This window comes from Macrosteles quadrilineatus, unplaced genomic scaffold, assembly GCF_028750875.1.
Source record: "Macrosteles quadrilineatus isolate MER2022 unplaced genomic scaffold, UCM_ALF_1.0 Scaffold_4__1_contigs__length_99947679, whole genome shotgun sequence".
NCBI lineage: Eukaryota > Metazoa > Arthropoda > Insecta > Hemiptera > Cicadellidae > Macrosteles > Macrosteles quadrilineatus.
The window spans coordinates 79159952-79187584 of record NW_026542597.1 but is presented as its reverse complement, the minus strand read 5'-3'; the positions used below and the strand labels follow the sequence as shown (position 1 = coordinate 79187584).

Below are 27633 nucleotides of genomic sequence, written 5' to 3'. Positions count from 1 at the left end.
TAGAATGGTAATAGCATTGAAAGAGTCTTCTTCCAATTCCAGTTTAATTTAATATTAAGTTTGTCTTTTGTTTCCACCACAAGATGTTTTCAAAACATCAATTTTAATCAATCTCAGGGAGCATGGATGATGAGAGGTGGTGTCTTTCTTTTTCTTTACGATATTCCATTGGTATTAGCATTGACTATTGGATATTAGGTAACCAGGAACAAATATTTACAAGAAAGTTTCTGTGCGGTCAGGAATCAAACTTCTTGCGCTGGTTCGAGGTCCAAACTAGTAGCTCTAGCAACACACTCTGCAGTTAAGATGTAATAATTGATTTCATATTCATATGTTCAAAATAAGCTACTGATAGTTTGGAAATCTGTTTAATTGTATAAATTGTTTTAAGAGGAGGTTTGGTTGTGTAGTGTCCTATATAATAGAACATTGGAGCTCAGAGTTAAATAACCAAATAAAGTTAAATAAGATTTAAGGATAAATCAACCATTAATATTTGAGGTAAAATAAAAACTGCGGTTTAAGTCAAATTTTTGAAAATTTATTTCAAATATTCAACATATTATTATCAAAAAGGTAATACTTTTAACAGGTTTATTCGAAAAATTAAAATGACCAAGCAAGATATATGTATATAAATATATTTATATTTTATACAGGGATGACTTTGATAGCTTCAATACTTTAAATACTTAGAATATATACTGAGTTGATTACAAAGCTATGATAATAGTCTATAAACATTTTTACACACAGGCTATCTACAGTACAAAATGTATTAATATACAACAATAATCTATAGAAACAACTTATCCGAACAACACTAGAGTGTTAGCTTTGTAAATTATTCAGTATAACTTTCTTCTTATAAAGGTATAAATCTCACATGCCAACCAAAGTTCTTTCTTCTAAAATATGTTTTTGAGCTTAAAAAATAATTTAATTGATGCTTACCGTACAATAGTGCAACACATATTATTGGGCCAGCAAACAATAATCTTTTAGTTTCAAAAAAGTTATCATTGTTTTAGATAGGAGTTTTATTAGGTACAAGAAAAAATGAACAAGAGGAGAAATAAATAAGAATGAGTACAAATCAAAGTTAATCCATATAATTTTAGGGTAGCATTTAAACTATAATAATAGTTAAATGGTATACAGCTACTAAACAATATTAACATTCTTCTTTATGACAATTCACCAAGTTATACAATAATAAACTACAAAGGGGGTTTAACATACTAGAGATCATCCAATGTTTGTTTTAGTATGCAAGATAGTGTTGTAATGTACAGACACAAAACATAGTGAAACAAAATGTTGTTTAAGTAATTGAGGACTTTGCCTATCCTTACAATCTTTTTAGAGGCTAAAAGTGGATACACCCTACTAACTCATATTTTTTATTTCTCCTGTGACTTAACTCATAACTGTTATGATCTTAGAATAATTTCACATTCTGTATAAAAAAAAACTTGTTTAAGATAAAACCTATTTAAATCTATGCATTGACTTTGCCCTTTTTAAATAATAAATCTCATAAACAAGTAAAAATGTAGAACACATTTAAAATTGATAATATATTGCACAATTGGAGACACAAAGGTATAGTGAATACACAATAAAGTTTTTAATATAACAATTTGACATTGATAAACAAAATATAATAAAACAAATCTTCAAGCTTAAGTTTAATGTTTTCAGTACTTGATAAAAAACAAATGTCTCTTGCTTATAGTTTGACAAAGAACATGAAAAATTAGCACCTATGTGGTTAATTAAGAGTTAAAACTAAAACATTTTTCTTATATTGACAGACTTTGTATCCTAGAATAATCTTAAAAAAAATTTAATCTCTAATTATTACTATCTGAGAGAATATACAATTATATATATAATTAACAAATTTAACACTTTTTATAGGATAAAAACATTGTTTAGTTGTATACTTGCATATAATACTCGGAAAATCAATAATTAAATAATTGTATAGAAGCAAATAAAATGTGTATTTATAGACATTGATTGCACAAGTCTGGATAGATTTTATATTGGTTAAGGCTAAATTTTACATATTAACATTACAATTCCCATGTACTTTCAATCCCATTATTAAGTAAACCAGTTTAACATAGCAAAAATTGGAAATACAAATAAAACCGATGGTGTATTCGAAATTGGTCCTGCAGAAGTGTTTGTACGTTATTGTTACTTATTGTCAAACCTAACGGACACGTATCACAGTATTCAGTATTGAAGAAATAAAGCATCATCCCGACTCCTCTAGACCGTCTATTCACAAAAGTATCTACGACTACGACTCGTTAAGTACTTAATCGAAGGTACACTTAATCGCTTCCTTAACTACCACGGGTTTAAAAATAGGTAACTTTATTTATATCTACAATAAATTAGTAAAGTCAGAGTCTAGTCGCCGCCCAACACTGTCACTTCGCGCCACGTTTGTTCTGCCAGCGAGGCTGGAGGAGTGGACAGCATCGGAGGAGGAGAAGTATCACGATCTCTCTCGTCGCTGCTTGAGCCTCCCTCTCCACCCTCTCCTTCCACCTCCTCTTCTAGTATCGTCTCCCCCGACTGTTGTTGGGCGTGCAGGTCCTGTAGTCTTACTGAGTTACACTCGGTGTCGCCGCCTGTGTTCCCGTCATCTCCTGCAAACAACACGTTTATCAATACAGGTTGTGTTTTATATAGATTAGATTAGACTTGCAACACCGTGTTGAATCAAGGCCACACTAAAATAACAGGCCGTAATGCTTGTCCAGCATGACGTCACGATAGAAGACGGAAATGACGTAATTTTGCCGTTTGTGATCAGCTGCTTGTTTTAATCTTTCATTGGTAAATAAATACATAAGTACTTATACGTCATAGCCGTCTTCTATCGTGACGTCATGCTTGGCGAGCATTACGGCCTGTTTTTTTTAGTGTGGCCTTGGTTGAATGAATGAGATGAGTTTTGGTACAAATGAAGATCAGATGGTTTATGCTATCAAATTTTCAGCCTACAATTATTATCATACTCCAGCTGAAATCAAGTTCAACAGTTTCTTTTTATTTTCTCAAATAAGTAACAAAACTGGAAAGTCATCTCATTATCAAGGGGCAAATTATCCAGGTGCTAAGACTGACCGGTAAATAACAAACACAAATTTTGTGTTCACTGAAACTTTTTGCTTGGAAATTAATTTTTTAGCACAAATTGTATGAAAAAAACCTTAATTTCTAACAAAACAGCTTAACTTTATGTTTTCTGTCTTAAAAGCAATATTTTGCTTTAATCCTAATTTTAATCCTTCTGGTCATAGATGTACAAGACTGATTGGACGATTTACAACAAAACTATCACCTTGTTTCTAATAAAACTGTTTGTTGTCAAACAACCTAGCAATGTAAACTACTTTCATATAGAAGTGTCATAAAATTGTAACAAGAAAAAATAATATATAAATTCCACGGTGTACCCTGTTTCGAATAAACAACCTTAATAGAAGTGTAATTGTAAGTATTGCTTTTTTGAGATTGTTAAATAGAGAAACAGAATTAAACTCACCACACGGTCGAAGTACAAGGTACAGTAGCAAATCTGACAGGGAAAGAATTCCGATGACTTTTTCTTCATCATCAGTGATCACTAGTCTGTGCACCTAAAACATTATCAATCATCAGTTTAAATGGTCAACTTTAGCACTCAACTGAAGAGTCCAACTATAAGCAATAAATGGTTCAGATACAGTAGACTCTCGCTCATCCGGACAAATGTGGCGGACGTCCGGTCCGGATTACGAAAAATCCGGACTATCGAGAGTCGAGCAAATACACTGTATATAGCAGTTTTTTCAATTTTGTTCCAGGTCCACAGTAATGATAGCCGGGCATATGCACTTCCACCGGTAATAATTTTTTCGGCCGAATTTTGTTCCAGGTCCACAATAGTTATAACCCGGGCATATGCACTTCAACTGGTAATAATTTTTTCGGCCGAAATTTGTTCCAGGTCCACAGTAATTGTAGCCCGGGCATATGCACTTCCACCGCTAATAATTTTTACCGCCGTTGTTATCCGAGTTTTTCATTATTCGAGGTAGTCTCGGTCCCGTTTCGCTCGGATAATCGGTCTTCTACTGTACTGAGCCACTAAAAAAAATCACGATTGCCGATCCGGACTACCGGGAGTCCGGACAAGGCCGATCCGGATGAGCGAGAGTCTACTGTATTTTGAAACAGGTTTTTTTAAGCAGACATCACATACTCTTGAATCCTTTGAAGGTTTGTGATGTTTGGATGTCTAATAAAAGTTGCCAAATTAGAAATTTAAGTTACCCTTGTACATTCGGGGCCAAATGAAAGGTCAGTATACAAAACATCTAAAAATGGATTACTTAATAAGAGTTTTAGAAATACCTTAAAGATTGATCTAATGGAAACACAGCAAAACAGCCTTTCACAATCTCTAACATTATGGATAATTTTTTAAGTTTCAAGCAATTTTATTAAAATAATGATGCTGCTTTTAATTGGTTTAAGCTTAGCTATGCTCTGGCATAGTTGGGAGAAAAAGTAGAGTGGGTAATTTCTCCAAATAGATTACAAATCAATAACATAATTCATATAACTCAAATTTGTACAAATAAATTGTAATTCTGTGAATAGTTATTCTATATTAATGTTGAGCAATGACATAGTCTTTGGATTTTCATCTTTCAAAAAGCTCTTTCGATCACTGTAATGACTAGAAGTCAACGACGGGCATTTACAGTTTTGATGAGTGAAAAAGTCCTCACCTCAGCTCGCACTATCCTCTCCATGATCGTGAAGAGTGTTTCCGTTGGTTTGCACTTGTGAACTCCTTCAAACCACTCGTTCCTGTGTTCGTTGGCCGTCTTGAGTGAAACGTCCAGGTTATTGTAGGTCTTCTCTGCCGCCAGGTTCTGTAAAAATAATTTTTCTTTAAAAATTAGAATGAATAATCTATTTTTTTTTTTTTTTTGTAAAGAGCTGCCTTGCGTTTGCCTGACCACATGGGCCACAGAGGCCTGTGCGTCAAACATAACTTTGCTGGTTATGTTTGACGCACAGGCCTCTGTGGCCCATGTGGTCAGGGGCCCATGGCAAGGGGGTGAACAAGTACAGTACAAGGATGAACTGTAGAGATAAAAAGTAGAGCCAGGCACCAGGATTTGAAGCAAAATTTTTGGGCCCGATGTCTGTAGTGTTACTGACTGAGCCACCAACTCACCAGAGTCCAAGAGTCTGTTAACACTACTTTTTGTCAAGGCAGGGTTTGGTCTATCTGTTTTGCCACATTTTTGCCAAAAACTAAAAACCAAACCTGTATTACATGCTTTAATACACTACTTGAAATGGTGACCATACGAAGGTGTATTTTAAGCCAAGTATGAATGGAGATGAGTGTTATACCATGGCTAGTGCCTTATATCAAAACGTGCTACGCTTGGCAGAGAAATGCAGATAATGACAGGCAATTTTTCAATAGTAGACCAGTAGAAACCTATTCTTGAATAAAAACGTACATTTTAAGTTTTTATGAAATTTTTGCGTGACCTAAGAGAAAAAAAGGAACTAACCCAAAATGTGTAACATTTATTCTAAAAAAATGTGTCCTTCGACAATTTTTGACACATCTAAACTTCTGCGAGCAACGAGAGGAACAAAGGTCTACTAGGGGTCAGCAAAATTAGACGAGTTGAGAACAGTTATTAGAAAACCTAAAATCTGGAGAATAACTGAAATAAAATAACAAAATCTACTTACAATAACATCAAACTTGGCGAAGATATCGACGAGGCGACCCTCAGCGTCCACCATGGGCAAAGCCGAGACTCTCCTCTCGACAAACTTCTTGAGCGCTACGATGATAGAAGTGTCAGACTCAGCTGTCTCTATGTTACTGAACGTTCCGATCCTCAACTCCTCCAACGTCTTGTGCATGTAGCTTGGCTTAGGAAGGTCGTTGATCTGGACAGATACATCGGTTAGAAGTTGTACACAGAATATATTTTCTGGAGTAGACTTGCTGTTTGACCAGTTTGGTTCTAGTCTCCTGAATAGGGCTCGACAAATTTGAACCGCTTTGTCCATAGCCAAGTGAACATACAAGTCAACACCTGTATATCACTATTCTATACAGATGTTTTAGTAACATTTCTTCATGTTTTGGAGTATTACACTGTATTTAGCAAGAATTGACTATTTTTGACCGGAGCTCAAGGAAAATAAGCAAGGGTTGAAAAGACACTTTTTTCCCGTGTAATGAACTATATTTCTTGTCATATTGCATCATTAACTAACAAACCAATCTAGAAAACAAAAATAAAATACCTTTAATCTACAGATAAACTCTCTAAACGACTTTCAGCTTGTTTTAAATTTTGCTAATATAAATAAGCAGTTGTTTAGTAAGTGATTCAATCATTTAGTTTATACGATTGTGTTTATCGTAAATTATACCATTGCTATAAACTATTGACAATAATGCAATAATAAAAAATAACCGAATACATAACCTAATATAAATCGATAAATAAATTCTATCCATGCAATTGCTTAAGATCGAAATTTTGAAATTTACAACTATTTACAACAGCTGAATTTTACCCCTAGTGACTAAAAAGTTGTATTACTCCCTAGTGAGTAAAAATGCTCACACACCCGCAAGGCATGTAATAAAAACAGCTGTTTTTGTTGCAGTATGATGAAAAAATAAAAATTTAGAATTCCACATCGTACTTACATAGAGGAAGAGAAACCTGAGTATCCTCTTGTGTGTGAGTATGTACAGAACGTTCCCAGTCTCAGGATCTATCACTGGCAGCCTGTGTATCCTATTGTGAATCAGGGTCTTGATGGCGTCGTAGAGTGAAGCATCCGGACTGATGGAAACCAACTCCTTCACATTATCTTTGAGGACCTCTGTAACAACATGGAGTGTTGAGTACCAACGAATCTATAGATTTGGAGTTTTATCCTTTCAAGACTTACGAATTAGTTTGGTTGTTGTGGCTCGACAATTGAATCCACAAAAAGGTCAGAAGGAATTTGGAGACAGCTTATGAGGGACTAAGGTGGATTAGTAGTGTGACAAAAAGGCACGACGAGAGGATAAGAAAAATTGAATTGGTACCGATAGAGGAAGAGGTGGTTGGACATAGCACACCGTCCATTCCCCGCTTCTGGTTTTGGAGACTTATTAACTTCCGCTTTCCCAAACAATCTACCGTCCAAACAACCCTGGTTATAGTTAAATACACGGGAACGGTACAGAGAAAACTTGCTTACAGGATGACCATGCGCTTTCAGCTTTAGTTTTTTGTACCGGAAATATACTTGTAACGAGCAAGGGAGAGCCTGAGGGTCTAGCAATGTACGGAAATTCCTACGCAAAGGGTACATGGTCTTCCCCACTGTTTACTCCTCTGTTAGCGTTATAGAACATGAGGACGAGAGGGGTGTTGGACTTGGCGCAAGACACCAGCGACTAGTGCTAGACAACACTTAAGTGTACTATTAAATATTTCCTCTTTACTTTACTTCTTGTGTTAAATATAAAACTGTTGATAGAAAGCATTACTAAAAAACATGAAGTATAATGTTGACCAGTTTATATTCTGTTTGGACTGGGTTAAGTTTTGCTTCATAAAATATACAAATTTTATATTATATGATACCTAATAGGTTGTAAATAACCAAGAAAACCCCAAACAAAAGTAAATAGATCAATCAGACTGAATATTTAAAAAATGTATTTTACAATAGTTTCTTAAAGTTACAGTACATGTCAGAGAATTTATCTAACTGTAAACCATTTTAAGACTCAATAATTTGATTACACCAGGATAACACTTTGAGAAATGACGAAGAGCACGTGTGTGACATTGTTTAACGACAAAGATCAGATTCAAAGCAGCTAACGACTCAAATGGCAGTCAGCCACTGATGTGAGTTACGGACGTCAGTCAAACAACTAACGTACTGCCAAACAGTGTTGAGTAACTCTCGTCAAGTGCCAAAGAGAGAAAACGCTTTAATTATACTCATCAATATCTACTTCTAACTAGTGCTTATAAAGCGCCTGACAATATGTCCATCAATAGAAATACGCTTGATTTGTAGATTACTTTGGAAAATTAGTATGTTTCCAATAATTACCAACATTTCTTGTACCTTAGTGTATCAAGTTTAAAGGTCCTTTTATTGAGACTTCATTGATTGAATTTTGGAGGAAATTTTCCAGGATTTGATTTATAATACGTAGCTGAGCAAGGAGACAATTTGATGTTATTAGATTGTGTTAGCAATAAGCACTTTATTCAAGTTTATGAGACTTATAAAATGACATATAAACTTTAGGTGTACATGTTCTTCAGAAAGTCAATCAATTTACTATATTTATTGTTTTTGAAAGCACAAAAATATGTCAAATAACACTTGTAATGATATATTTAAACTTATACTGTTTACTTGCTAGAAGGTACATATAAAAGATGGTAAGTGATCAATTTTGATTGGACACTCTATCATCATCAGATATAATAGGCGTATCTTGATTATTAGTTTACCTTATTATTATTGCCTTTTTAATTTAGATTCTGTTTTTGAAATGTCTTGTGTAGAGGTTATTGATTTAAAAATAATTGTCATATCTATTTACAGAGTACCGGATGATTCTAACTTTAAATTATTTTTAAATAAGTTTGAAGATTTATTAAGGATTCTTAACAAAGACAACCAAATAAATAATGTTTACATTGCAGCGGATTTCAATATTGATGTTTTGGAATACACAAATAAACCACAGCAAAGATTTGAGTTTCTTTCTCTAGTAGAGACATACGGTTTGTAACGAGTCAAATGGGTAGGGGGGTAAAAATATAACGATCTAGACCACGAACATTAAACAGCTAAACATAAGCTGTTGGGTAAGCCTAGTCGCGACACTAAACTGACGTCGTACCTAACCTCCAATTCCAAGACCGCAGACGACGTTGGTGTCAGTTTGGTTGTTTGGCTGTTCGACTGCATCTGAGGCCGGGCTACGGGAGAGAAGATGAGCAGCGAGGTCACCTTTGAGCGGTACGCGGCTGTAAGCCTGTTACAGCTGCCATGCGCCTGCCTTCGCTGCCAGTTTTTTTTTGTTTCGGTAACTCGTTGACCAATCAGGAATCGTTTTAACTTTCGTCTCGATTCTGAGACGAAGGTGAAGTAAGAAGAAGTTTTGTGAAGTTCTGGTCATTCGTATTCCCGGCTTTTCGCGAGTTCGTTCGTTCGTCTTGAATTCTAAGTGATTTCATTCAATTTCTTCGTCGTTTTAAAGTTACGTTTCAGCAAGCTCTGAAAGCTTAAGTTCGAATAGTTTTGTAGTGAACTTGTGCAGGAACATAGTGGGTTATAATTTCGTCGACTGGTGAGTTTCGTAGTTAACTTCTCTGGTTTTCGTATATTACTTGACCAGCTTTCGTGTACGAAGCTTGGTTGAACTTGAAGACTAGGCCTGATACGCAGACCTAGTCACACGCCTTAACCAACTAATTTAGTAAAGTATTGCAGTTGGTGAAATATATTTTCGCTTAACGTTTCTTAATCCGTATTTGGGACTTACTTTTTAATTCTTAAATCTGTTATAAAGTTCCCGAACGCCCCGAAGTTGGCCCCAGCAGACAGGTTTCTGCTTGATAATTATTGCAGAAGTTTGCTTAAGTTGAACACGTGGGGAAGTTGAAGTTTTAGTTTTTCTTTTTTCGTATCAGCTCTTGAAGCAGTTTTATTTTTAGTTTCAGTTTTTTCTCCCGTCTCGTGTCTCACTTGGACAACTTAAGCCAACTCGTTTTCTTGTCTAGTAAATTCAGACTCTGTGGGAGTTAGGCTAGGTTAGGCCTATCTTGTACTAACCTTGTTTGTTTCAGGGTGACGACGTAACTCCGTAGGTAAGCGGAGTGCCTACTTAGCTTACTTGTTGATTTGTTAACACTTTTAACCCTGAGCGCAAAATGCCCTTAGTATGGGCGTTACTGGGCAATTTTAGGGTATTATTAAAAATTTGTAGCTTGGTAAAAAAAAACTTTTTTTCTGGTGAATAATATATCAAATTAAAGAGAAAATAATAAGCTTTTAAATGACATATATTTTATTACATTACCGTAGGCTATAAATTACAGGGTTTCAGTTTGAAATAACAAAAAAAATTGAGAAAAACAAAAATTGCAACCGCAAGTACTAACCTAATTAAAAAAGTATTTAATATTTACTTTAGCATAATTATGGCATTTATATCATGTGAAATTGAAGAGAACAACATGCCCTTTCAGGAAATATATACATGTATATAGTTATATTGCTTACCTTACATATTATAACACGAGAAATTGAAATGTCGTTGTCGTATCAGTTCCCAAGCACATCTAGCCTAGGCTTTACTATAGTCTGCTTTGGTATGATACAGTCTAAAACATTCAGGCACACACAATGGTGTTTGGCACTCTGGACACCACCAAGAAGTTTCTTTTCTTCCAGATTTTCCTGTAGAAACTTTGTTTTTTTCCGAACACACTTTGCAAATTCTTGTAGGATTTTTTTTCTTGTCCGTAGAGGGGATTTTGTCAGGGAAATGACGTCCAATAAGTCGATCAGATTTTGTGGCTCTTGCAGTTTCCTCTTCTTGTAATAAAGTCCCTGCTTTTTCGCTCAATGATTTTCCAATTGCTATTATAAATTTTTCAAGGTGACAGAGGGGTCTCAGGTTTGCAGGTCTGGTTTTTCGATATAAGATAAATGCGTTGACAATTGACATCATAAACAAGTGGAAGAACATTTTTTTCCACCATTTCATCTGTTTCCTCTTGAAAGGGTAATAGGAAATAAACTGGTCATTTCTGTCCACACCTGTTTTTTTATTGTTGTAATCCAAAATCAGATCTGGTTTGTGTTTTTGCAACATCCCTTGTTTTGTACGCACCGTAACTTCTGATGTAGTCATTTTATGAGCTGTTGATAGAGCTAAGACATCTCTAGTATCTTTCCATTTTATGCAGAGTAAATGGTTTCTTCTCATGAAAACAGTTTCATTTTTTTGTAGCTTTTTAGTGGTGACAGTCTTGGGCAACTCGGTCCTATTGCTCATGCAGGTACCGACTGCTTTAGTATTTTTCTCCCAGAGAAAGTCAAAAAGCTTTGGTGAAGAGTAAAATCTATCATTATAAATAGTATGTCCTTTATTGAGGTAATCTGCCAACAATCTCTCATATAGAGCTACAACTGTATTACTGGAGTCAGACTTACCGGTGTAGGCTTCAAATTTTAGAACATATCCTGTAGATGCATCACACAAAACATATAATTTCATCCCGTACTTGTCAGGCTTACTTTTATTATAAACTCTAAACCGAACTCTACCCCTGAATCCGCAAGTTCCTTCGTCTATGGTCAAATCTTCGTACGGTGAAAAACACATTGGGAAAGAAGTCAGCAAAAGATCTATATATGGTCTTAGTTTATGTAACGGATCGTGGCCTGGAGTGTTGAATGGGATGTATGTTGAATTATCGTTGATGTGAAAATTTGCCAAAATTGCTAGGAACCTATCCCTGGCCATGACTGATGGAGCATACATAGATTTTATAAAATTGTCTGTTGACCAATAGTCACTAAGTTTAGGTTTTTTCACAACACACATGTGCAATACAATCGAGAAAAAATGGTAAATTTCATAAAGCTTTACGGTTGTCCATTTTGACCAGACACTATTTTTCTTCAATTTGTTTGATCTTCTTAGTTTATCGGTTATAGATTTGGCATATTTATTTGTCTCTGACTTCAATGATTTGATAAAAAATTCAGGAAAAAATATAGAAAACACATCAAATGGAGTTGAGTTCTCATCAATAGCAGCCGTAACACCAGCGCCTAACTCGTCAAATGCTGGTAGTGGCGGTGGGTTGTCCTCCAACCGCCATCCAAGTTCCTCATCAGTGGGTTTTTTTTTCTTCTTTTTCCTTGGTTGAGTCTGCTCCGGTTCATGTTCAAAGTTTTCATTTGGCACAGGTAAATTTGTATTATCCGGTAAGTTTTCATTTGGCGATATAGATCGATGTCTTTTGGTTTTACGATTATAATTAGTACTATTTGACCGGCGTTTTACTTGGTTGGTTACTTTATTAGGCCTAAGAGAACCTAAACAAGAAGTAGCTGAAGGCTGTAAGACATTATCTTCACGATCACTAGGTAGAAAATCAGGATCTTTGTCAACATTGTCGAAATCAGGATCACACAGTTCGTCATCCGAAGAAACTATCGAACTATTAGGCCTAAGTAATTTTCTGTTTTTGCAGATTTTATGATTAGGCTGATTGGGTGGTTGTTCATGACTAATTTCAAGAGGGTTAGGCCTAAATGGTATACCATCTGTAGGCCTAGTAGTGTCTAGAACTGTTTCTGGTTCATCACAGTTTTCTTCATCAGAGTAAATTGTAGGGTTATATTTACATCTAATTGGGCCTAAGTTTCTACTTTCATCTTCTTCAACTACTGAAATTGATTCATTTTTACAGTCATCATTGTCTATGTCACTTGGTAGTAAATCATAAAACACCAACTCATCAGGATCATTTTCATCAACCATGTATGTAACTGCACTAACCTCATTTTGAAAAGCATCTAAATTACTTACAACAAACTCACCTTCCGAACCAGAATCATAAATAGGATCATTCAAGTTTTCATTTACTGATATTGTAGTAGAACTAGGTCCTGAACATAAGTAATTATTTTCACTAAAAGATTGATTTTCTTCATCACTATGGTCTGATTCTGACAAGAGTTCACGAATATGACTCAACGTTTTTTTATCAAATATATCGCTCATATTTGACACTAAACACAATAAAAATTATCCACAACAAGGTATTGCTCATAACAAGAACTATTACGCAATCATAATACTTGTAAAAAACATAAAACATTCACTTTATTGAACACATAAACGATTGTAAACAAAGACAGCCATTAGCGCAGACAACAACAACAAAGCGTCGTCGTCGTCATCACTAAGCAATACGATGCAAGGCTGCAGACAGCTGGATCTTTTTTTTGTGTTACCAAACAGCTGGTTTTTTTTAGGTTGTGGGGTATTACAATCGAAGCCAGATGACCAAGGAATGGTTACGTAATAACAAAAATAGCAAATGTGACGTCATTACGTTGCTATGGAATTTAATATTGAAGCCCGACCTATACTCGGGGTTAGTTCAGTGTGTCTTACGTCATACCCCGACCTATACTCGGGCTTAGGGTTCAATGTGTTAAGTTAGCTAGTAGTGTGTCATTTAGATATTTGCCCACAGAGTCAAGTCAAAATTATTCATTTCCCCACAAGCCCTAGGCTAGAGTGGTGATTTCGAGTAGGGTGTTTAGTAACCCGCAACGTTCGTCTCGAGCTCTGACAACCAGGGCTATCAAAGTTAGGCTATCTGAATCACTATCGACTCCTGGGAAACTCCCCGCGACCAGACTAGGGCGAATCCTGGGATCTCGTTTTCTTACCGGTGGCGTAATTTACCTCTTGTCGTCCGCCAGGAAAATTACGTCACAGGTTTCATTGCAAACTTAACTTCTCCCACAAGGATAACCAACAATAAAGCTTCTTGTATTGATAACATACTATCACTAAAGTTAAAAACGTGTGAAGTAACTCCATCAATGAACCTAGAACTAGGTATATCAGATCATAGGGCAATCTTTGTGGATATTTCTAGAAATATTTCATCTCAGCACAAAACTGATTTACCTAGGGTTAAAAGACGATTTTTTTCAAATAAAAACATTAATTCGTTCATTAAAAAAATCAGTATTACTAATTGGCAAATTTCACTAGATAAAACGTTTAAGGAAAACTGTTCAAACTTTTTTGGATGTTTTCAAGGAATTTTTGATGAATGCTTTCCTTTGAAATTTTTTTGTAATAAAGTTAAACCTTCAAACAACAAAAAATGGATAACAAATGGTATTAAGATATCGAGCATTAAAAAGAGAGAGCTAAGTAGACTAGCAAAGCAGTCAAACGATATACATTTTATTAATTATGTTAAAAATTATAAAAAGATCTTCAGTAACGTTTGTAAATTGTCAAAGAAAATGTATAATTCTAGTCTTATAAAAAATGCAGAAAATAAGAGTAAAGCTGCTTGGAAAGTTGTAAAATCTGAGCTCGGATGTAATAAACCTTGTCTTAATTTTCCTGATATTGTAATAGATAACAGTATGCCTATAAAAAATGGATATGATATAGCTAGTTTGTTCAACAAAAAATTTATTGAACTGAGCAATGATATAAGTATTCAACCATGTGAGCAGGAAGCATTAATCTTAACTCAGACTGACTTTGATTTAAATCAAATTGTTCATCTCACTTTGATTTAACGTGAGTTGAATTGATTTAAATCAAGTAAAATTTAGTTTCACAAATGTGACTCCAGATGATGTGATTAAAACAATAAAGTCATTAAAAAATAAAAAATCAGCAGGATGGGATGAAATACCATTGGATATTATGAAAAAAGTAATGCACTCTATTGCTGTTCCTGTATCGGTTTTAATAAATCAATCTTTTAAATTTTCAGTTTTTCCTCAAAATTTAAAGTTTGCAGAAGTAAAACCTCTTTTTAAGAAAGGACAATAAGAAAATCCTAATAATTATCGTCCTATTTCAGTTCTTCCTTCTTTTTCAAAAATCTTTGAAAAGATAGCACTAAATCAAATTTTTACATTTTTAGACGCACACTCAGTTTTGGTCGCTGAGCAATTTGGATTTCGAAAAGGTCACAGTACAGTAGGGGCTCTAAACGAGCTTGTTAATGAAGTATCTTGGGCTCTGGATGGGTCACAGAGTACCATGGGGGTCTTCTGTGACCTTTCCAAGGCCTTTGATTGTGTTAACCATAGCATACTTTTAAAAAAGCTTGATGTGTACAAATTCTCAAAGCAATCAATTACATGGATTAAATCATACCTAGAAAACCGGTTCCAAAGAACTGTAATTTTGAAAAATTATTTAGTATCTAAGTCTCCTTGGGAGAACATTAAAATGGGTGTCCCACAAGGGTCTATCTTAGGACCTTTGCTCTTTTTACTATATATAAATGATTTACCTAGGAATGTTTCAACAAAAATCATTCTATATGCAGATGACACAACAGCAATTATTAAAGCTAGGTCCCATTTTGAATTGGAGCATAAAATTAATCAAACTTTCTATGAATTGGCAAGCTGGTTTGAAGTTAATGGACTAAAACTTAATCAAGATAAAACCCAACTATTAAATTTTCGTACCGCACAGTCAAAAGAAGGTTACAGTTCAGAAATTATCTTTCAGGACCAGTTGATACCACTCAGTGGCAGCGCAAATTTCCTTGGTTTGGAACTGGATATTAATTTTTCTTGGAGTAATTGTATTGATAATATTATTAGTAAATTAAATTCAGCCTGTTATCAAATGCTAGTACTACGTAATTATATTGACCTCAAAACTAGAATTGATATCTACTATGCTTTCTTTTTTTCAATTATTAACTATGGGATTGAGTTCTGGGGATTATCATGTGATTCAGTTAAAGTTTTTAAAGTACAGAAAAGGTTTTTAAGAATAATGACTTTCTCATATTTTAGGAAATCTTGTAAATCGCTGTTCAGGGAATTAAATATCTTAACTGTTCCAAATTTATACATATTCAAAACCTTAGTAATGGTACAATCAAACTATGAAAATTTATTAAATGATAATTTTGACCATAGATACAACACAAGGTTTAAAAATAATTTTAAATTACCGATCCATCGTCTGCGTCTCATTGAAAAGACACCAACATACATGGGGAAAAAACTGTACAATAAGTTACCACTAGGTTTAAAAAATATAGCCAATACAATGTCATTTAAAAAGAATCTATCAAAATTTTTAATAGAAAAAAACTACTACCATATTAGTGAGTATTTGTTGTAAACTATTTTTAAATCAAAGTCAGTATTTTTATTTTTATTGTATTTAATTTTTTAACTATAGAATGTAAGATGATCAACAATGTATTTATTATAATTTTGACAATGTCACCTGTTTTGTAGCTAAGCTATGTATAAACGTTTTGTGACAATAAAGTTTGATTTGATTTTGATTTGATTTGATTCGCCTACTGGGTCTGATGATGATTGGAGTGTCCAACCGAAATCCGTTGTATATAAAATTCGTGCAATCACGATCGTCCAATTCGTTGTATGTTAGCGAGATAGATCATCTTTCAACAACGGCCTTATTTTTGGGTGTGTGGAGGAGACGTAGAATGTCACAAAAATTGTCAGGTCTGCCTTAAAGATTTTTTGTATTTTCCTAGCAATCGAAGTGTTAACTCTTGAAGCATTTACTATTGTGCATAAAACTTAATTTGTTTATTTATTTATTTATTCACTCACTTCTCCAGGTGTCCAGTTTGTGTTCTTCTAACTCCTCCATAGTGACGGAGGGAGACGTGTAGTACATCTGGAGTATCTTGATGAAGTCTGTGATGGTCAACATTCCCACAAACCTCTGTTGTGAACTGTCCCACAGTGGTGCGGCTCTGACACCTGCGACAAACAAACTACGCTACAAACCTCTCTAACACAATTATGCCACTAAAACACACTTTCTTTGTCAGGTACACTACAAACCTCTTTGAAAATACAATCATGCCACTAAAACATACTTACTTTGTCAGAAAATCGATAAAAAAAAACTTCCCAAATATTCAAGATTCTTAGCTTAGAGGTTAGCGTCTCAGACTCCAATGTGAGGGACAGATGCAATACAAGTTGGGACAAAACTTTTAGAGGGTTTTGACCGCTTTTCCTTAAAAAGTTTGTAAAAAATTGGCGAAGAAAACAAAATTTGTTTTATCATTCTTAGGTGGTTCAAGATTCTAGATCAAAACATAACTAACCATGTGAACTAGATAAATTATCTGTTAAAATCTCAAAAATCAAGACAAATCCAGAGCAAAATAAACTATATTATCATTGTCAATTGAGATTGGGTGTAAACTATGTGCATATTATCTATATATTTTAATCCATGTAGAATGAAGAGACCTTTGCTACTGACTAAGACCAGGTGTTTCATCATCCAGGATCCTTTATTAAAAGCCAACTGACTGATCAAGGACATTCTCAACACTTCAATAAGTTATGAGAAAAAGACTGTGATACTTTATGCTGCCCATAATTTTGCTAATGACAAAATGAACAAAAACATTCAGTTTAAAAGATTGCTCCACTACCGGATTAAGTTTACAGCAATCATGGAAAGGAATAAGATTTCAAAAATTACAGCTATTTAAATTACAATAACTAAAATTCAGACACTTGTAAATAAAACTAGCACTATACTGTCAAAACGCAATAAATTGCAACATTGCATTTGATACATGACCTTGATAAATGGTTGTATTACTAACAAGTTTTCCAGGTTAACCTTGATTCTTGATTGCAAAGACTATAACAACTTGTTTACAACATTTTGTCTTTCATGTTGTAACTAGCAAAAAGTTGAAGTTGCTCAGTTTCAATATAAATCACTGAAGGAAAACACTAGTCGCTAAAACAGTTCACACCAAATCCCAACCTGTTCAAATTTCACCTGAAGACCAATAACCAATAAGATTCATTGATAGACTTTATAAATTTAGTTACCGTTAATAGGTTAAATGTGTTAATATTTATCAGAAATTAGTGATTTAATTTACATCAGCGCATTCTCTCAGAGGGTTAATTTAACTTGGTTTATTTTTAATAAAAAATACTTTAATGAAGGAATGTCTATTGTCTAGTTCTTTCTATACAGTGAAAGCTTTACCTGGGTACTTACCATTATAAACTAAAGCGAAGAAAGCTTTCTTGACTAACAGCTGTGTGTCGAACACGACCAGTTTGGCACTGGTGGGGATCAAATCGTAGCACTTGTGGAACTTGAAGAACTTGACAAATATTTGGCTCTCGTCCTCCTCTGAAACAAAACAAGATTGTGAGTGTGCGGCAGGAATACTGGAGACTTTGAATTGAAATTGTGTGGAAATACATGTCAACATTAAAATATAATCTTATTGGACACATTTTTCCAAATTGAGGTTTCCAGCTCATACATAGCTTTTTTAGTAAGATGTGCGGCGAATAAAGGGGATTTTTATTCTGATTGTGATGGAAGTACAAGAAGTTCTGAATCAAGACTGTGACCATAAACAAAAAATATTGTTCTTTTATTGAGGTGGAAACTCAGCAGATTTCTTTGTTGAGACTGTGGTGGACATACTCAAGGTTTTGTATTGAAATTGTAATGATAATACATGATATTTTGTTTTAAAGTTTTTTGGGGAGTAGTACAAGATTTCCTATAGCTTGTGAAGGTAAGATAAAGTAGAATAATTGAGATTGCATATACAGGGTGTCGTACCATTTCAAACTAAATTTCAGTGACTTTGTTCAAACTAAATTTCAGTGACTTTGTTCAAACTAAATTTCAGTGACTTTGTTCAAACTAAATTTCAGTGACTTTGTTCAAACTAAATTTCAGTGACTTTAGGGGAGAGGAGACGGTTTTAAAACACTTTTATTTGGTACTGATAAGACGATACTTTTCAGTGACTTGAACTAGAGATAGTTGGGCATACAATATTTTTTTCCATGACGATTTTTAGTTGTTGGCCTGCTCCCTAAATATGTCTCCTCTTGGATTCTGTAATATGAATTTAATCATTTCTTGCAACAAGGGGCAAAAAAGCTGGTTTGAAAAACTTGATTTTAGTTAGGCCTGATTTTTTCTTGACTTTTGGAATGTTAAAATGAAAATCCGTCACTTTTCAGTAACTTTTGTTAGGTACTTCATTGACCAGTAGACACCCTATTATGCAAGATTTTTATTTTAGACCCTGTCACTTATCAAAGCTGTCACTTCACAGCTTCATGCTAAATGAGTTTGCCCTGCATGAACAACATTGTGTTATGACAGATGCAGGTCTAAATATCACATCACAATGTTGTGTTTACTTTTTTTACATAATTGTAGGTGAAGGTGAGAAAACGCAATATTGGCTTTAGTGCAAGAAAATACTTCTTTAAAGACACAATAAAAACAAATCGGTAAAGAGTTCAGTTTCAGAACCAAAAATATCTATCCATACTATTGTATGTGCATGCACAAATAGTGTAAAAAATGTCAATGACAGACTACAGCTGATTTCTTACATTTTTAGCAAATTTTCCATATAGGGAATGAGCTATTGCCGTACTCGTGGTAAGACCTGGACGCGGGACTGATTTACTTTTTTGTATTTTGTATTACCGTATATCTATTAACATTTGCTCATTTATCGTTTATTAAAAATCATGAAACGTGATTGCTCCGCTCATCTGGCTTTCACTGCTATGAAAGCAATCCTAGTAATTTTTCTATGAGTTTCCATCCTAAGATAAATTGCCTGACAATTCAAAATAAAAAAATGTCCACACCAGAACTACAAACCTATGTAAAATATATAAATGGCAATGGACAAAGTAATATTCTCTCTAAATGAACAAAGAGTAACTTTCGCAAACTATTGTCGGTAAACAATTGTGAGGAAACAAAGTCGAAATTGCAAAATGAATTTTAAATGTGGAAGAAAACTTTGCGGTTAAAACAACATTTTGGCATCGTGTCAAGAAGTCTACATAACACTTGTCTGCAAGACTCATGGGAAAAATCCAAACAGCTGTTTACCTGCAGATGATGTAATGGCTATTTATAAATGTTTTCAAGAACTACTTGATAAAGCTGTTTCGCTTATCAATTTATTTTATCAATGTGGCATTCAATGGTTTCTGTTAGAATGTTAGCGAATGTTTTCCAAGGTGAGTTTACAGGTTACATAGTTTATTTTCACTCAGTGATAAAAATTAAAGAAAAGAATTCTAAATATCAATCCTTTAAAATAAATCAAAATAATCTAATTTAAGGTAATGCTGGATTTTCTATTGAAAAGTACAATTTGATGATGTAATTTCACAAGGAAAGAATAATCATAAATACTGGCTACTAGTCCCAAAAGTGTATTTTGTATCCAAAGGAGTGAGATTCCGATATTTTATTTTATAATGCAAAATATTGAAACAACAATGCCAAGGTTTGCCTTGAATACGGACCTGTTTTAAGTTTGACAGATGAAATTGTGTGACTAAACACAATGCTACAGTGGATTTGTTTTGCATTTTCAGAGAAATACTTTACATCATGTGCGACAATAAACTAGATTGCCTGTACAGGTTTTTCTAAGTCCCTGTACGTCATGGTAAAAAGCTATAGCCTACCAATAAAATATGCTTATAGTAAAAATGTATAACAGTGTTTGGGTGTGTCTAATGTTTGATAATGTGTTATGCCGTTAATAAATCTTGCAATGAGAGATTTCTTGTAGATGTATTACGATGGAAACAGAGTAATTCAGATCATTTTTGCAAAAAGCAACAACTATTAAATTCAATTTATTTCTTCAACTATGCAACTACAAGTTCACCAGGAAGCTAAAATAGTACTGTTACAAGGAATATTATTTAAAGAGAGCCATAACCATCCAAATATATTCTGAATCATGTTTTTTTTATGAAGATAATAAAATTCTCGTGTCGTAAACAAATTCAGCATTTTCTAAACCCAACCTCAGCACTGAACCTCTTAACCATTTCCTAACCTCAAAATCAACCAAGAATACAAATTCAACACAAAAATAAGCAAGTGAAACAGAACAACCTTCAACAAAATGACTTCCTCACATTTCAAGGGTCCATTTTGAAAGATGAAGACCATTGCATTTATGAGAACAATCTTTAAACTTACCCCAGAAATAATTGTACAAGTGAGAAGAGGAAGTTTGTTGGGCAGCCATCACAGAGGAGCAACTAGACCAGATCATTACACCAGATGACTGAGACATTTGGCCTTGAAAACCAGAGATATCCCACAAAGATCTATCAACAGTTACGTTGTCTTGTTTCCGCTTTAATCTATAGGACTGCTGATAATGTGAGAACATCGAACTCCCAAGAAAAGTTAACAAACTAATACGATTTTACATCAGGAAGGTTTACACATATTTTCAATAGAAAATTTCAGGATATAATAATGATTTTCACAAACAATCTTTGAATCCATGAAAATTGTTGGTTTTTTTACTTATTTTTAAGTTCATATTTAAGAAAAAATCTAAAAAATATTATTATAAAAAACAAGCATGTAACCTCCAGTGAGACGAAGATTTCAATTATACAGCAAAATCAGCTGAAAATGTAAAAAATTGCTCTGTTTCAATCTCTGCAATCTTAGTTTTTTGTACTCTCTTGAACCTTATATGAATTAAAAATAAACTTGAACATTTTAAACATTAAAAATAATGCAAATGGCATTTTATTTATAACTTTAGGACATGTATACAGTTCAAAGATAATAAGACTCACTATGTAAGCCAAACCCAAGGACTTTTCCAAGGCACTCCAAAAATTCCAGGTTTTTCAAGAACAGACCATCTCTTAATTTAAAGTCAACTATTTGAAAGTAAAAATGTTAGAAAAAACATCAACGACAAAACTAAAATAAAATAAATTTAATCATATAAAAAGTTTATATTAAAACTGTTTAATTACTACCAAACTTTCAACCAGAAGAGGCTAGGACCATTAATTGTAAGCCGTTAATGATGATATTTTTGCTGCATCATTAAGTTTCCAATGCCCAAAGACACCTTATACCTAAATGTTGTTCAGAGGAATTTTATACAAATCACTAAACGTTTACAAGAATAACCCAGTTACAAAATATAATAGAATAAAATATATTCCAGAAACAAACGTAGGTGCAATAAAGATAAACTACTTTATTGGACAATGCAGTTCAAAATATCAAGGATTCGCTTTGGTCCAACGACCCCGCAAGCAAGCAATTATGTCTCCTTGCTGTGTGTGTGTATGCATGTGTGTGTGTGTGTGTGTGTGTGTGTGTGTGTGTGTGTGAAGTGTGTGGTTTATGTAGGCCATGGCCAACAGTCAAATGACGACATAGGACAGTGCCCTCAGACCAGGTGGCGGCCAAACTGCTCACAAACCTAACCTAACCTTCAGCTCAGCTGCTTTTATGGTGTTTTTGAAAATATTTTAATCAGCCTTTTTTAAATTATATATTTTTTAAAATAATTGAAAAACATTTTCACTGATACATAATAATACTAGGCACAGGAAAAGGCAGCTTTGCTATAGTAAGTTTTTGTATACAAATACAAAATCTTTGCTAGTAATAATTTAAAACATTTTGTTTTAATTTTCAAAATTATTATTAATGGTTGGTCCAGTTTAACTCAAACTTTTTCTCCAAGGAGAATTTTATTAAACAAAATATTATAAAAACTGATTTCAGAATACAAAACTAAAAATAGTGTACTTTGGAAATCATTGGTTGGTTTTCATTAAAGGAAAGGTCAGTTGTTGTTGAAAACCCAATAATGTACTTAATTTTTTCATGTTCCCTTATCTTCCCCTTCTCAATCGTAAATCCCTCATCCCCTATCTAGCTTTCCCTTATCTTAAAATCTGTGCAACTTCTACTCTTGGTAGTTATTCAGTTTGATAATCATTCTGTTCATTTTATATAAATACACATAAGGCAATCAAACAATAATTTAAAACAAAAAGTAAGATTAAAAATAAGAGAATGGATTAAATAAAATTTTTGTACGTACTTATAGGAGCTGTATTAGTCATAATGTAGTAAATGTATTAGATTTTCTAGAAAAAACTATATATTGAATAGCAGTAGGCAAAGACAAAACAATTAAGCACCTACACAAAATTTAATCAATTAAACTTTTCAAGATTAAGTAATCTGTTTTGCACATGTACAAAATCCCCACGTAAAAATGAAATTGTCAAAAGGTAGACTGGGTTAGACATATAAAATCACTCTTGGCCAAACTCCAAGTCAACTCCACGCCTGACCTTGCAACAGTAACTGGGCGAGAAGCTCCTTCCAAGCGGAGTCGACCGCCTCAAACTCCTTGATCTCATCAATCCTATAGACTTCTTGGTCGTCCACGATCGACCGCAGGTGATGGCCGAGGAAGTTGCTGTAGGTGTGTAGCCGAATCATCTTCACCCGTCATGGTATCCTCTAATAATCACTCCACTTCGCAAGTCTTTCGGAGGATTTCGAGTTTAAACCGCGGAGGATATTTTCTATCTTATACTGCTGAGAATTGTCTTTGTTAACAGATGAGATTGGGCGTTTAAACTGATATGGATGAAGAAGATTAAAGAAGATGTATTTTTTCAAAATCTATTGTCCTCTAAAAGCAAAGAAACCTGTGCAATCTACCAACACTGCAGCAGATGCCTTATGACTGCCAAGAATTACTATTACTGGATTTTGGAGAGCCAAGAGGTTGATTTTGATTTTTGTTGTTGTAAAGAATAGAATTCAGCCAGCTGACATGAGGTATAATGGTGCTACTATGAATAAAAGACCGTCACAAAACATAAAACTGATATTTTGTCCTAATATAGTCTGTAATCCAGCTACTAGGAGGTCACGAATTGTGGATATTTATAGGGATGCACTGTGGATGCGATGCTCACTGGTGTGGATTAACGTCCGCACTAGTGAGTACTACGACTATCCGCAGTACTATCCTGATAATTAGACCAATTCGTAAATTACAAGGAAAAATGTGGTTCGGATTCCACTATAAACTGTAGGTCCCTTAGTTGCCATTAGCTGTATGGGCTATTAATTAACAGCTGTGTCTAAGGAACATGTCGGCCTTAGTCACTAACAAGACTACAAGATCGCGCCACTCATCCTACACTCATCCTTCACTCATATTTGGGTTAAAATACGCACATAGTGGCGTCCCCATCTTAAATAATTGATAATTGATAATTGAATTGAATTGATACTAGGACAAAATATTAGTGTTTTTTTTATCCATGTGTTATTTATAGTGTCCTTGAAATGCAATTTATTTAATGTAAGCTAGCAGAACTCTTTCCCTTTTTAAATAATGTTTTCCCTTTTCAACGAGTCTAGACCAAAACTTCTACCATGTTGTGATGTCTAGATTAGAAGACATTATTCGTTGGATTTCCAGAACAAAGTTAATTGAACCAATAACAGTTTGTAATAAAAACATCTAAACAGAACACACCACTAATCAATACTACAAACACTATACGAATAAACTTTTTCCCTAAACGAGTTGAAGTTGAAGTAAACGATAAAACAATAAAATAAAACTCAATGAAATCCTGAAGAAAAAAACTGGAAAACTTACGTGATTCAGTAAAATGGCAAAAAATTACAAAAAAAATTTAAAAAATGGTAAAATGGTAAAATGGCTCAAAGGAATGGAGTTCCTAATAATTTTCAGTTTTTAAAGTTTAAGTAATTACAAAATATTTAGTTTTATGTTACAAAGGAATGAGGTTTTGCAGGTTTGACAATGCTAAGAGATATTTTGCAAATAACATCCATCACAATGCCTTAAAAGATTGGCAATTCAACAACCAAATTGGATTGGGCTTGCATTTGGCAACTGTATTTGGCCTATTTAGGCTACAAGGAGTAAAATATTAGAGCAACTTGGCAGCCCTCGAGTTCAAAACCTGTCAAACCCATCAGTCTCCAGGTAAGAGGCAGAAAAATGTTTATTGGACAATTTCACGTGGAGGAAAACTCATACTAAATGCAGAGAATTGCTGGTAAAGCAAAGGAAGAAAGTATCTGGTTACCAATACGGGGAAAAGACTGAAAAGAGTAAAATGGAAAAAAAAATCAATAACATAAAAAATTATTTTCAGAAATGACCATCGAAATTAAAAAAAAATTACACTCACAAATAAGACATCTACCAGCATCTCAAGTAATGTTAAAAGCTTTAACGCTATTTGTTAACTCTAACATCATAAATTGACCAGAAATTACCAAAATTTGCAAGACACAACTTCCCAAAATAAAAACTACAGAAACACATCAAAACATAATTGTTCAACCTAACAAAGCATCCACCAACTCCACCATTGTTATAAAACAAACAAAGTCCAATAAAGAACCTAAAAATACCAAAGTGATCCTCAACAATTAATGCGCACACTAAATTGTGAAGAAACGGAGCGAATAAATAAAACAAACTGTCAAAACCGTGGACGCGGCGTAAACAAGAGTATAACAAGCACAACACAACACATTCACACGTCAAACAAAGCTAATTAGTGGACGCAAGGGCCACAGGCAACTGCGGCTTTAGCGACGAGTCTCGGAGAGGTTAAATTTGGAATTTGGCACCTTTGGGGCTCCCCACTCTTCCGGCATTCAGCACTCCCTCATTTGCTACTCTGCTTGCAGACTTCTGCGATCGATAAATTGTGCGTGAAACTGTCGCGACAATCGCCAAATGAACCAGCTCAACAACGGAAATGATGCCAGACCAAAGTAATAGAAAAACCAACACTAACTGTCTTTGTGTAGTTTCATGGGAGAACATCTGGATTTAGAGAATTACTTGCTTGGATTGACTCACCGAGAGTTTTGCGGGGTATAATTGGATGCATTGTAAGCAAATAGCTGCACTTCTAAGAACAATTTAGAAACAATGATCATTACGTTGTCAACATGGTATTTTGCGCGTAATGTGTCTTTGGTCTATCCATGAGTAAGACTACTCGTTCTTTAGGATACTGAAATAGCCAAACATTCCCTTGTGACTAAACATGTTTTGACTGCTCTACTACATTCAATATAGAGTGGTTTGATTAAAGTAATCTACTTCTAGAATAAGTAGAAAACGGTAACAGTAATCTACTTAAAGTATTAAAGCAAATGATACTAAAACTCACCATTTTTAAATTTAACATATTTTGACTTGTCCAATGGTAAATTGGATGTAGATCAATTCGATTATGGTAATCTGCTCTCAAATTAAGTGGCTAACGACAGTGGTAATGTAGTCACAAGGCTTAAGATGAATGAAACAAAACAAACACATTAACTCACCAAGATCAGAAATGTTGACTTTCTCGAGGAATGGATCCGCGACAGGAAGCTGAAACAAAACAAGATTATGAAAACATCGGAATTTCACACCGTTTGGTTTTGTTTGTATGTTTATGATAATAGAATGAAACAAAATACAAAATCTAATTAAAAAAGGGTTTTGATGTATTTTTTTTAAATTTATCTCAAACTTTTATTTGATTCATTACATTTTTAAAACTTGTAATGTTTACTTGTAACTTGTTTTAGCGAATTTCCCATATAGGGAATAAGCTATTACCGTAGTACTCATGGTAAGACCTGGACGCGGGACCGATTTTTTTTTCCGTTTTGAGGTCCCTAGAGGCCAAAAACACCATCCGTTCAAATTCATATATATATATATATATATATATATTTATATATTTATATATATATATATGTGTCCGTCAGCACGATAACTCGAGCAAAAATGATCCGATTTTGATGAAATTTGGTACAAACGTGTAAACGTACGTTTATTCGAACGAGTTCGCGATCCAGCATGATCGGACCATGGGAACGGGGGTTTACGGGGGGTTTTATGGGGTAAAAATAGGTTTTTCCCATTTTTTACCAAAAAAACATAAAATTTAGCAATTTCTTTCCTTTGTAGAGCTTAAAAAAACAAATAACTTAGTATATTGAAGCGTTATTATGCGCCTAATTGTTACGGAGAAAATTCCAAAAAATTGTAAATTTAAAATTCCCATGTTATTCTTATGGAGAATAAGTAAACTGTTATAGTTTGCTTGTTTGTGAACATATTTTGATCAAATTTGGAAAATGTTTTTATTTCTTACGAAACTATTCACATTTAAAAAAAAAAACAGTTTTACCCTCCCTGATGCAGCAAACCTAAGTACTTGTTAAACTAATTCTATTTAAATAAAGAATAAATGTTATATTTTTAAGTAGACATTTCAGTGTAAATCCAATCAGTCAAATGGAAATTCGCTTAGTCTGCAGGTTTGCTGCGGCGGGGGTATTTTTAAACTTGGTCGTTTCTGTTGATTTTTTTCTTTCTTTTTTATGACTTTGTTGAGGGGATTCGATTTGATTATCATTGAAAAAAAATCTCCTAGTACCGTAATGAGAATAGAAAATGCCCCTTATGTAAAAAAAAAACCTGCAAATCAACAGGCTTCCCAGGTTGGTTTATTGAGTTTTATTGGAAAGGGTTAAGACCCCCCAAAAAATTATATTCATACCGGTACTCAATTTAAGAAATTCATTGTGAATTAAATGTATACAATAAAACAGAACAATAACTAATATTATTGTTATCCTCCAACCCCCAATACAGCTTACACATGCAGCCGGTCCAGTGCATTGGTCCTGGGTTCAAATTAGGCTGATCACCAATACCGTATTTTTTTTAACTATGTAAATCAGCAAATCTCTAATCCTAGCCCGACGTAATGTTTAAAACAGTTTCAAAATACCCCTAGGATGTAAAAAGCGCATACAAATTCATATAATTTCCACAACTCACC

General features: G+C 34.0%; 1 protein-coding gene across 1 annotated transcript in view; it reads right to left on the bottom strand.

Annotated features, from left to right (window-relative positions):
- Window positions 1-630: 630 nt before the first annotated feature.
- Window positions 631-27633, bottom strand: part of LOC128991571 (5'-AMP-activated protein kinase subunit gamma-2-like) — a 298663-nt gene continuing 271660 nt past the window's right edge. The window contains exons 8-15 of the mRNA XM_054414581.1: window positions 26120-26168; window positions 17924-18061; window positions 16495-16647; window positions 6776-6954; window positions 5797-6000; window positions 4806-4952; window positions 3575-3668; window positions 631-2672 (exon numbers count right to left, since the gene is read on the bottom strand). Coding sequence (XP_054270556.1) covers window positions 2431-2672; window positions 3575-3668; window positions 4806-4952; window positions 5797-6000; window positions 6776-6954; window positions 16495-16647; window positions 17924-18061; window positions 26120-26168 — 1206 coding nt within the window. The 3' untranslated portion in view covers window positions 631-2430. The remainder of the gene's footprint in view (window positions 2673-3574; window positions 3669-4805; window positions 4953-5796; window positions 6001-6775; window positions 6955-16494; window positions 16648-17923; window positions 18062-26119; window positions 26169-27633) is intronic.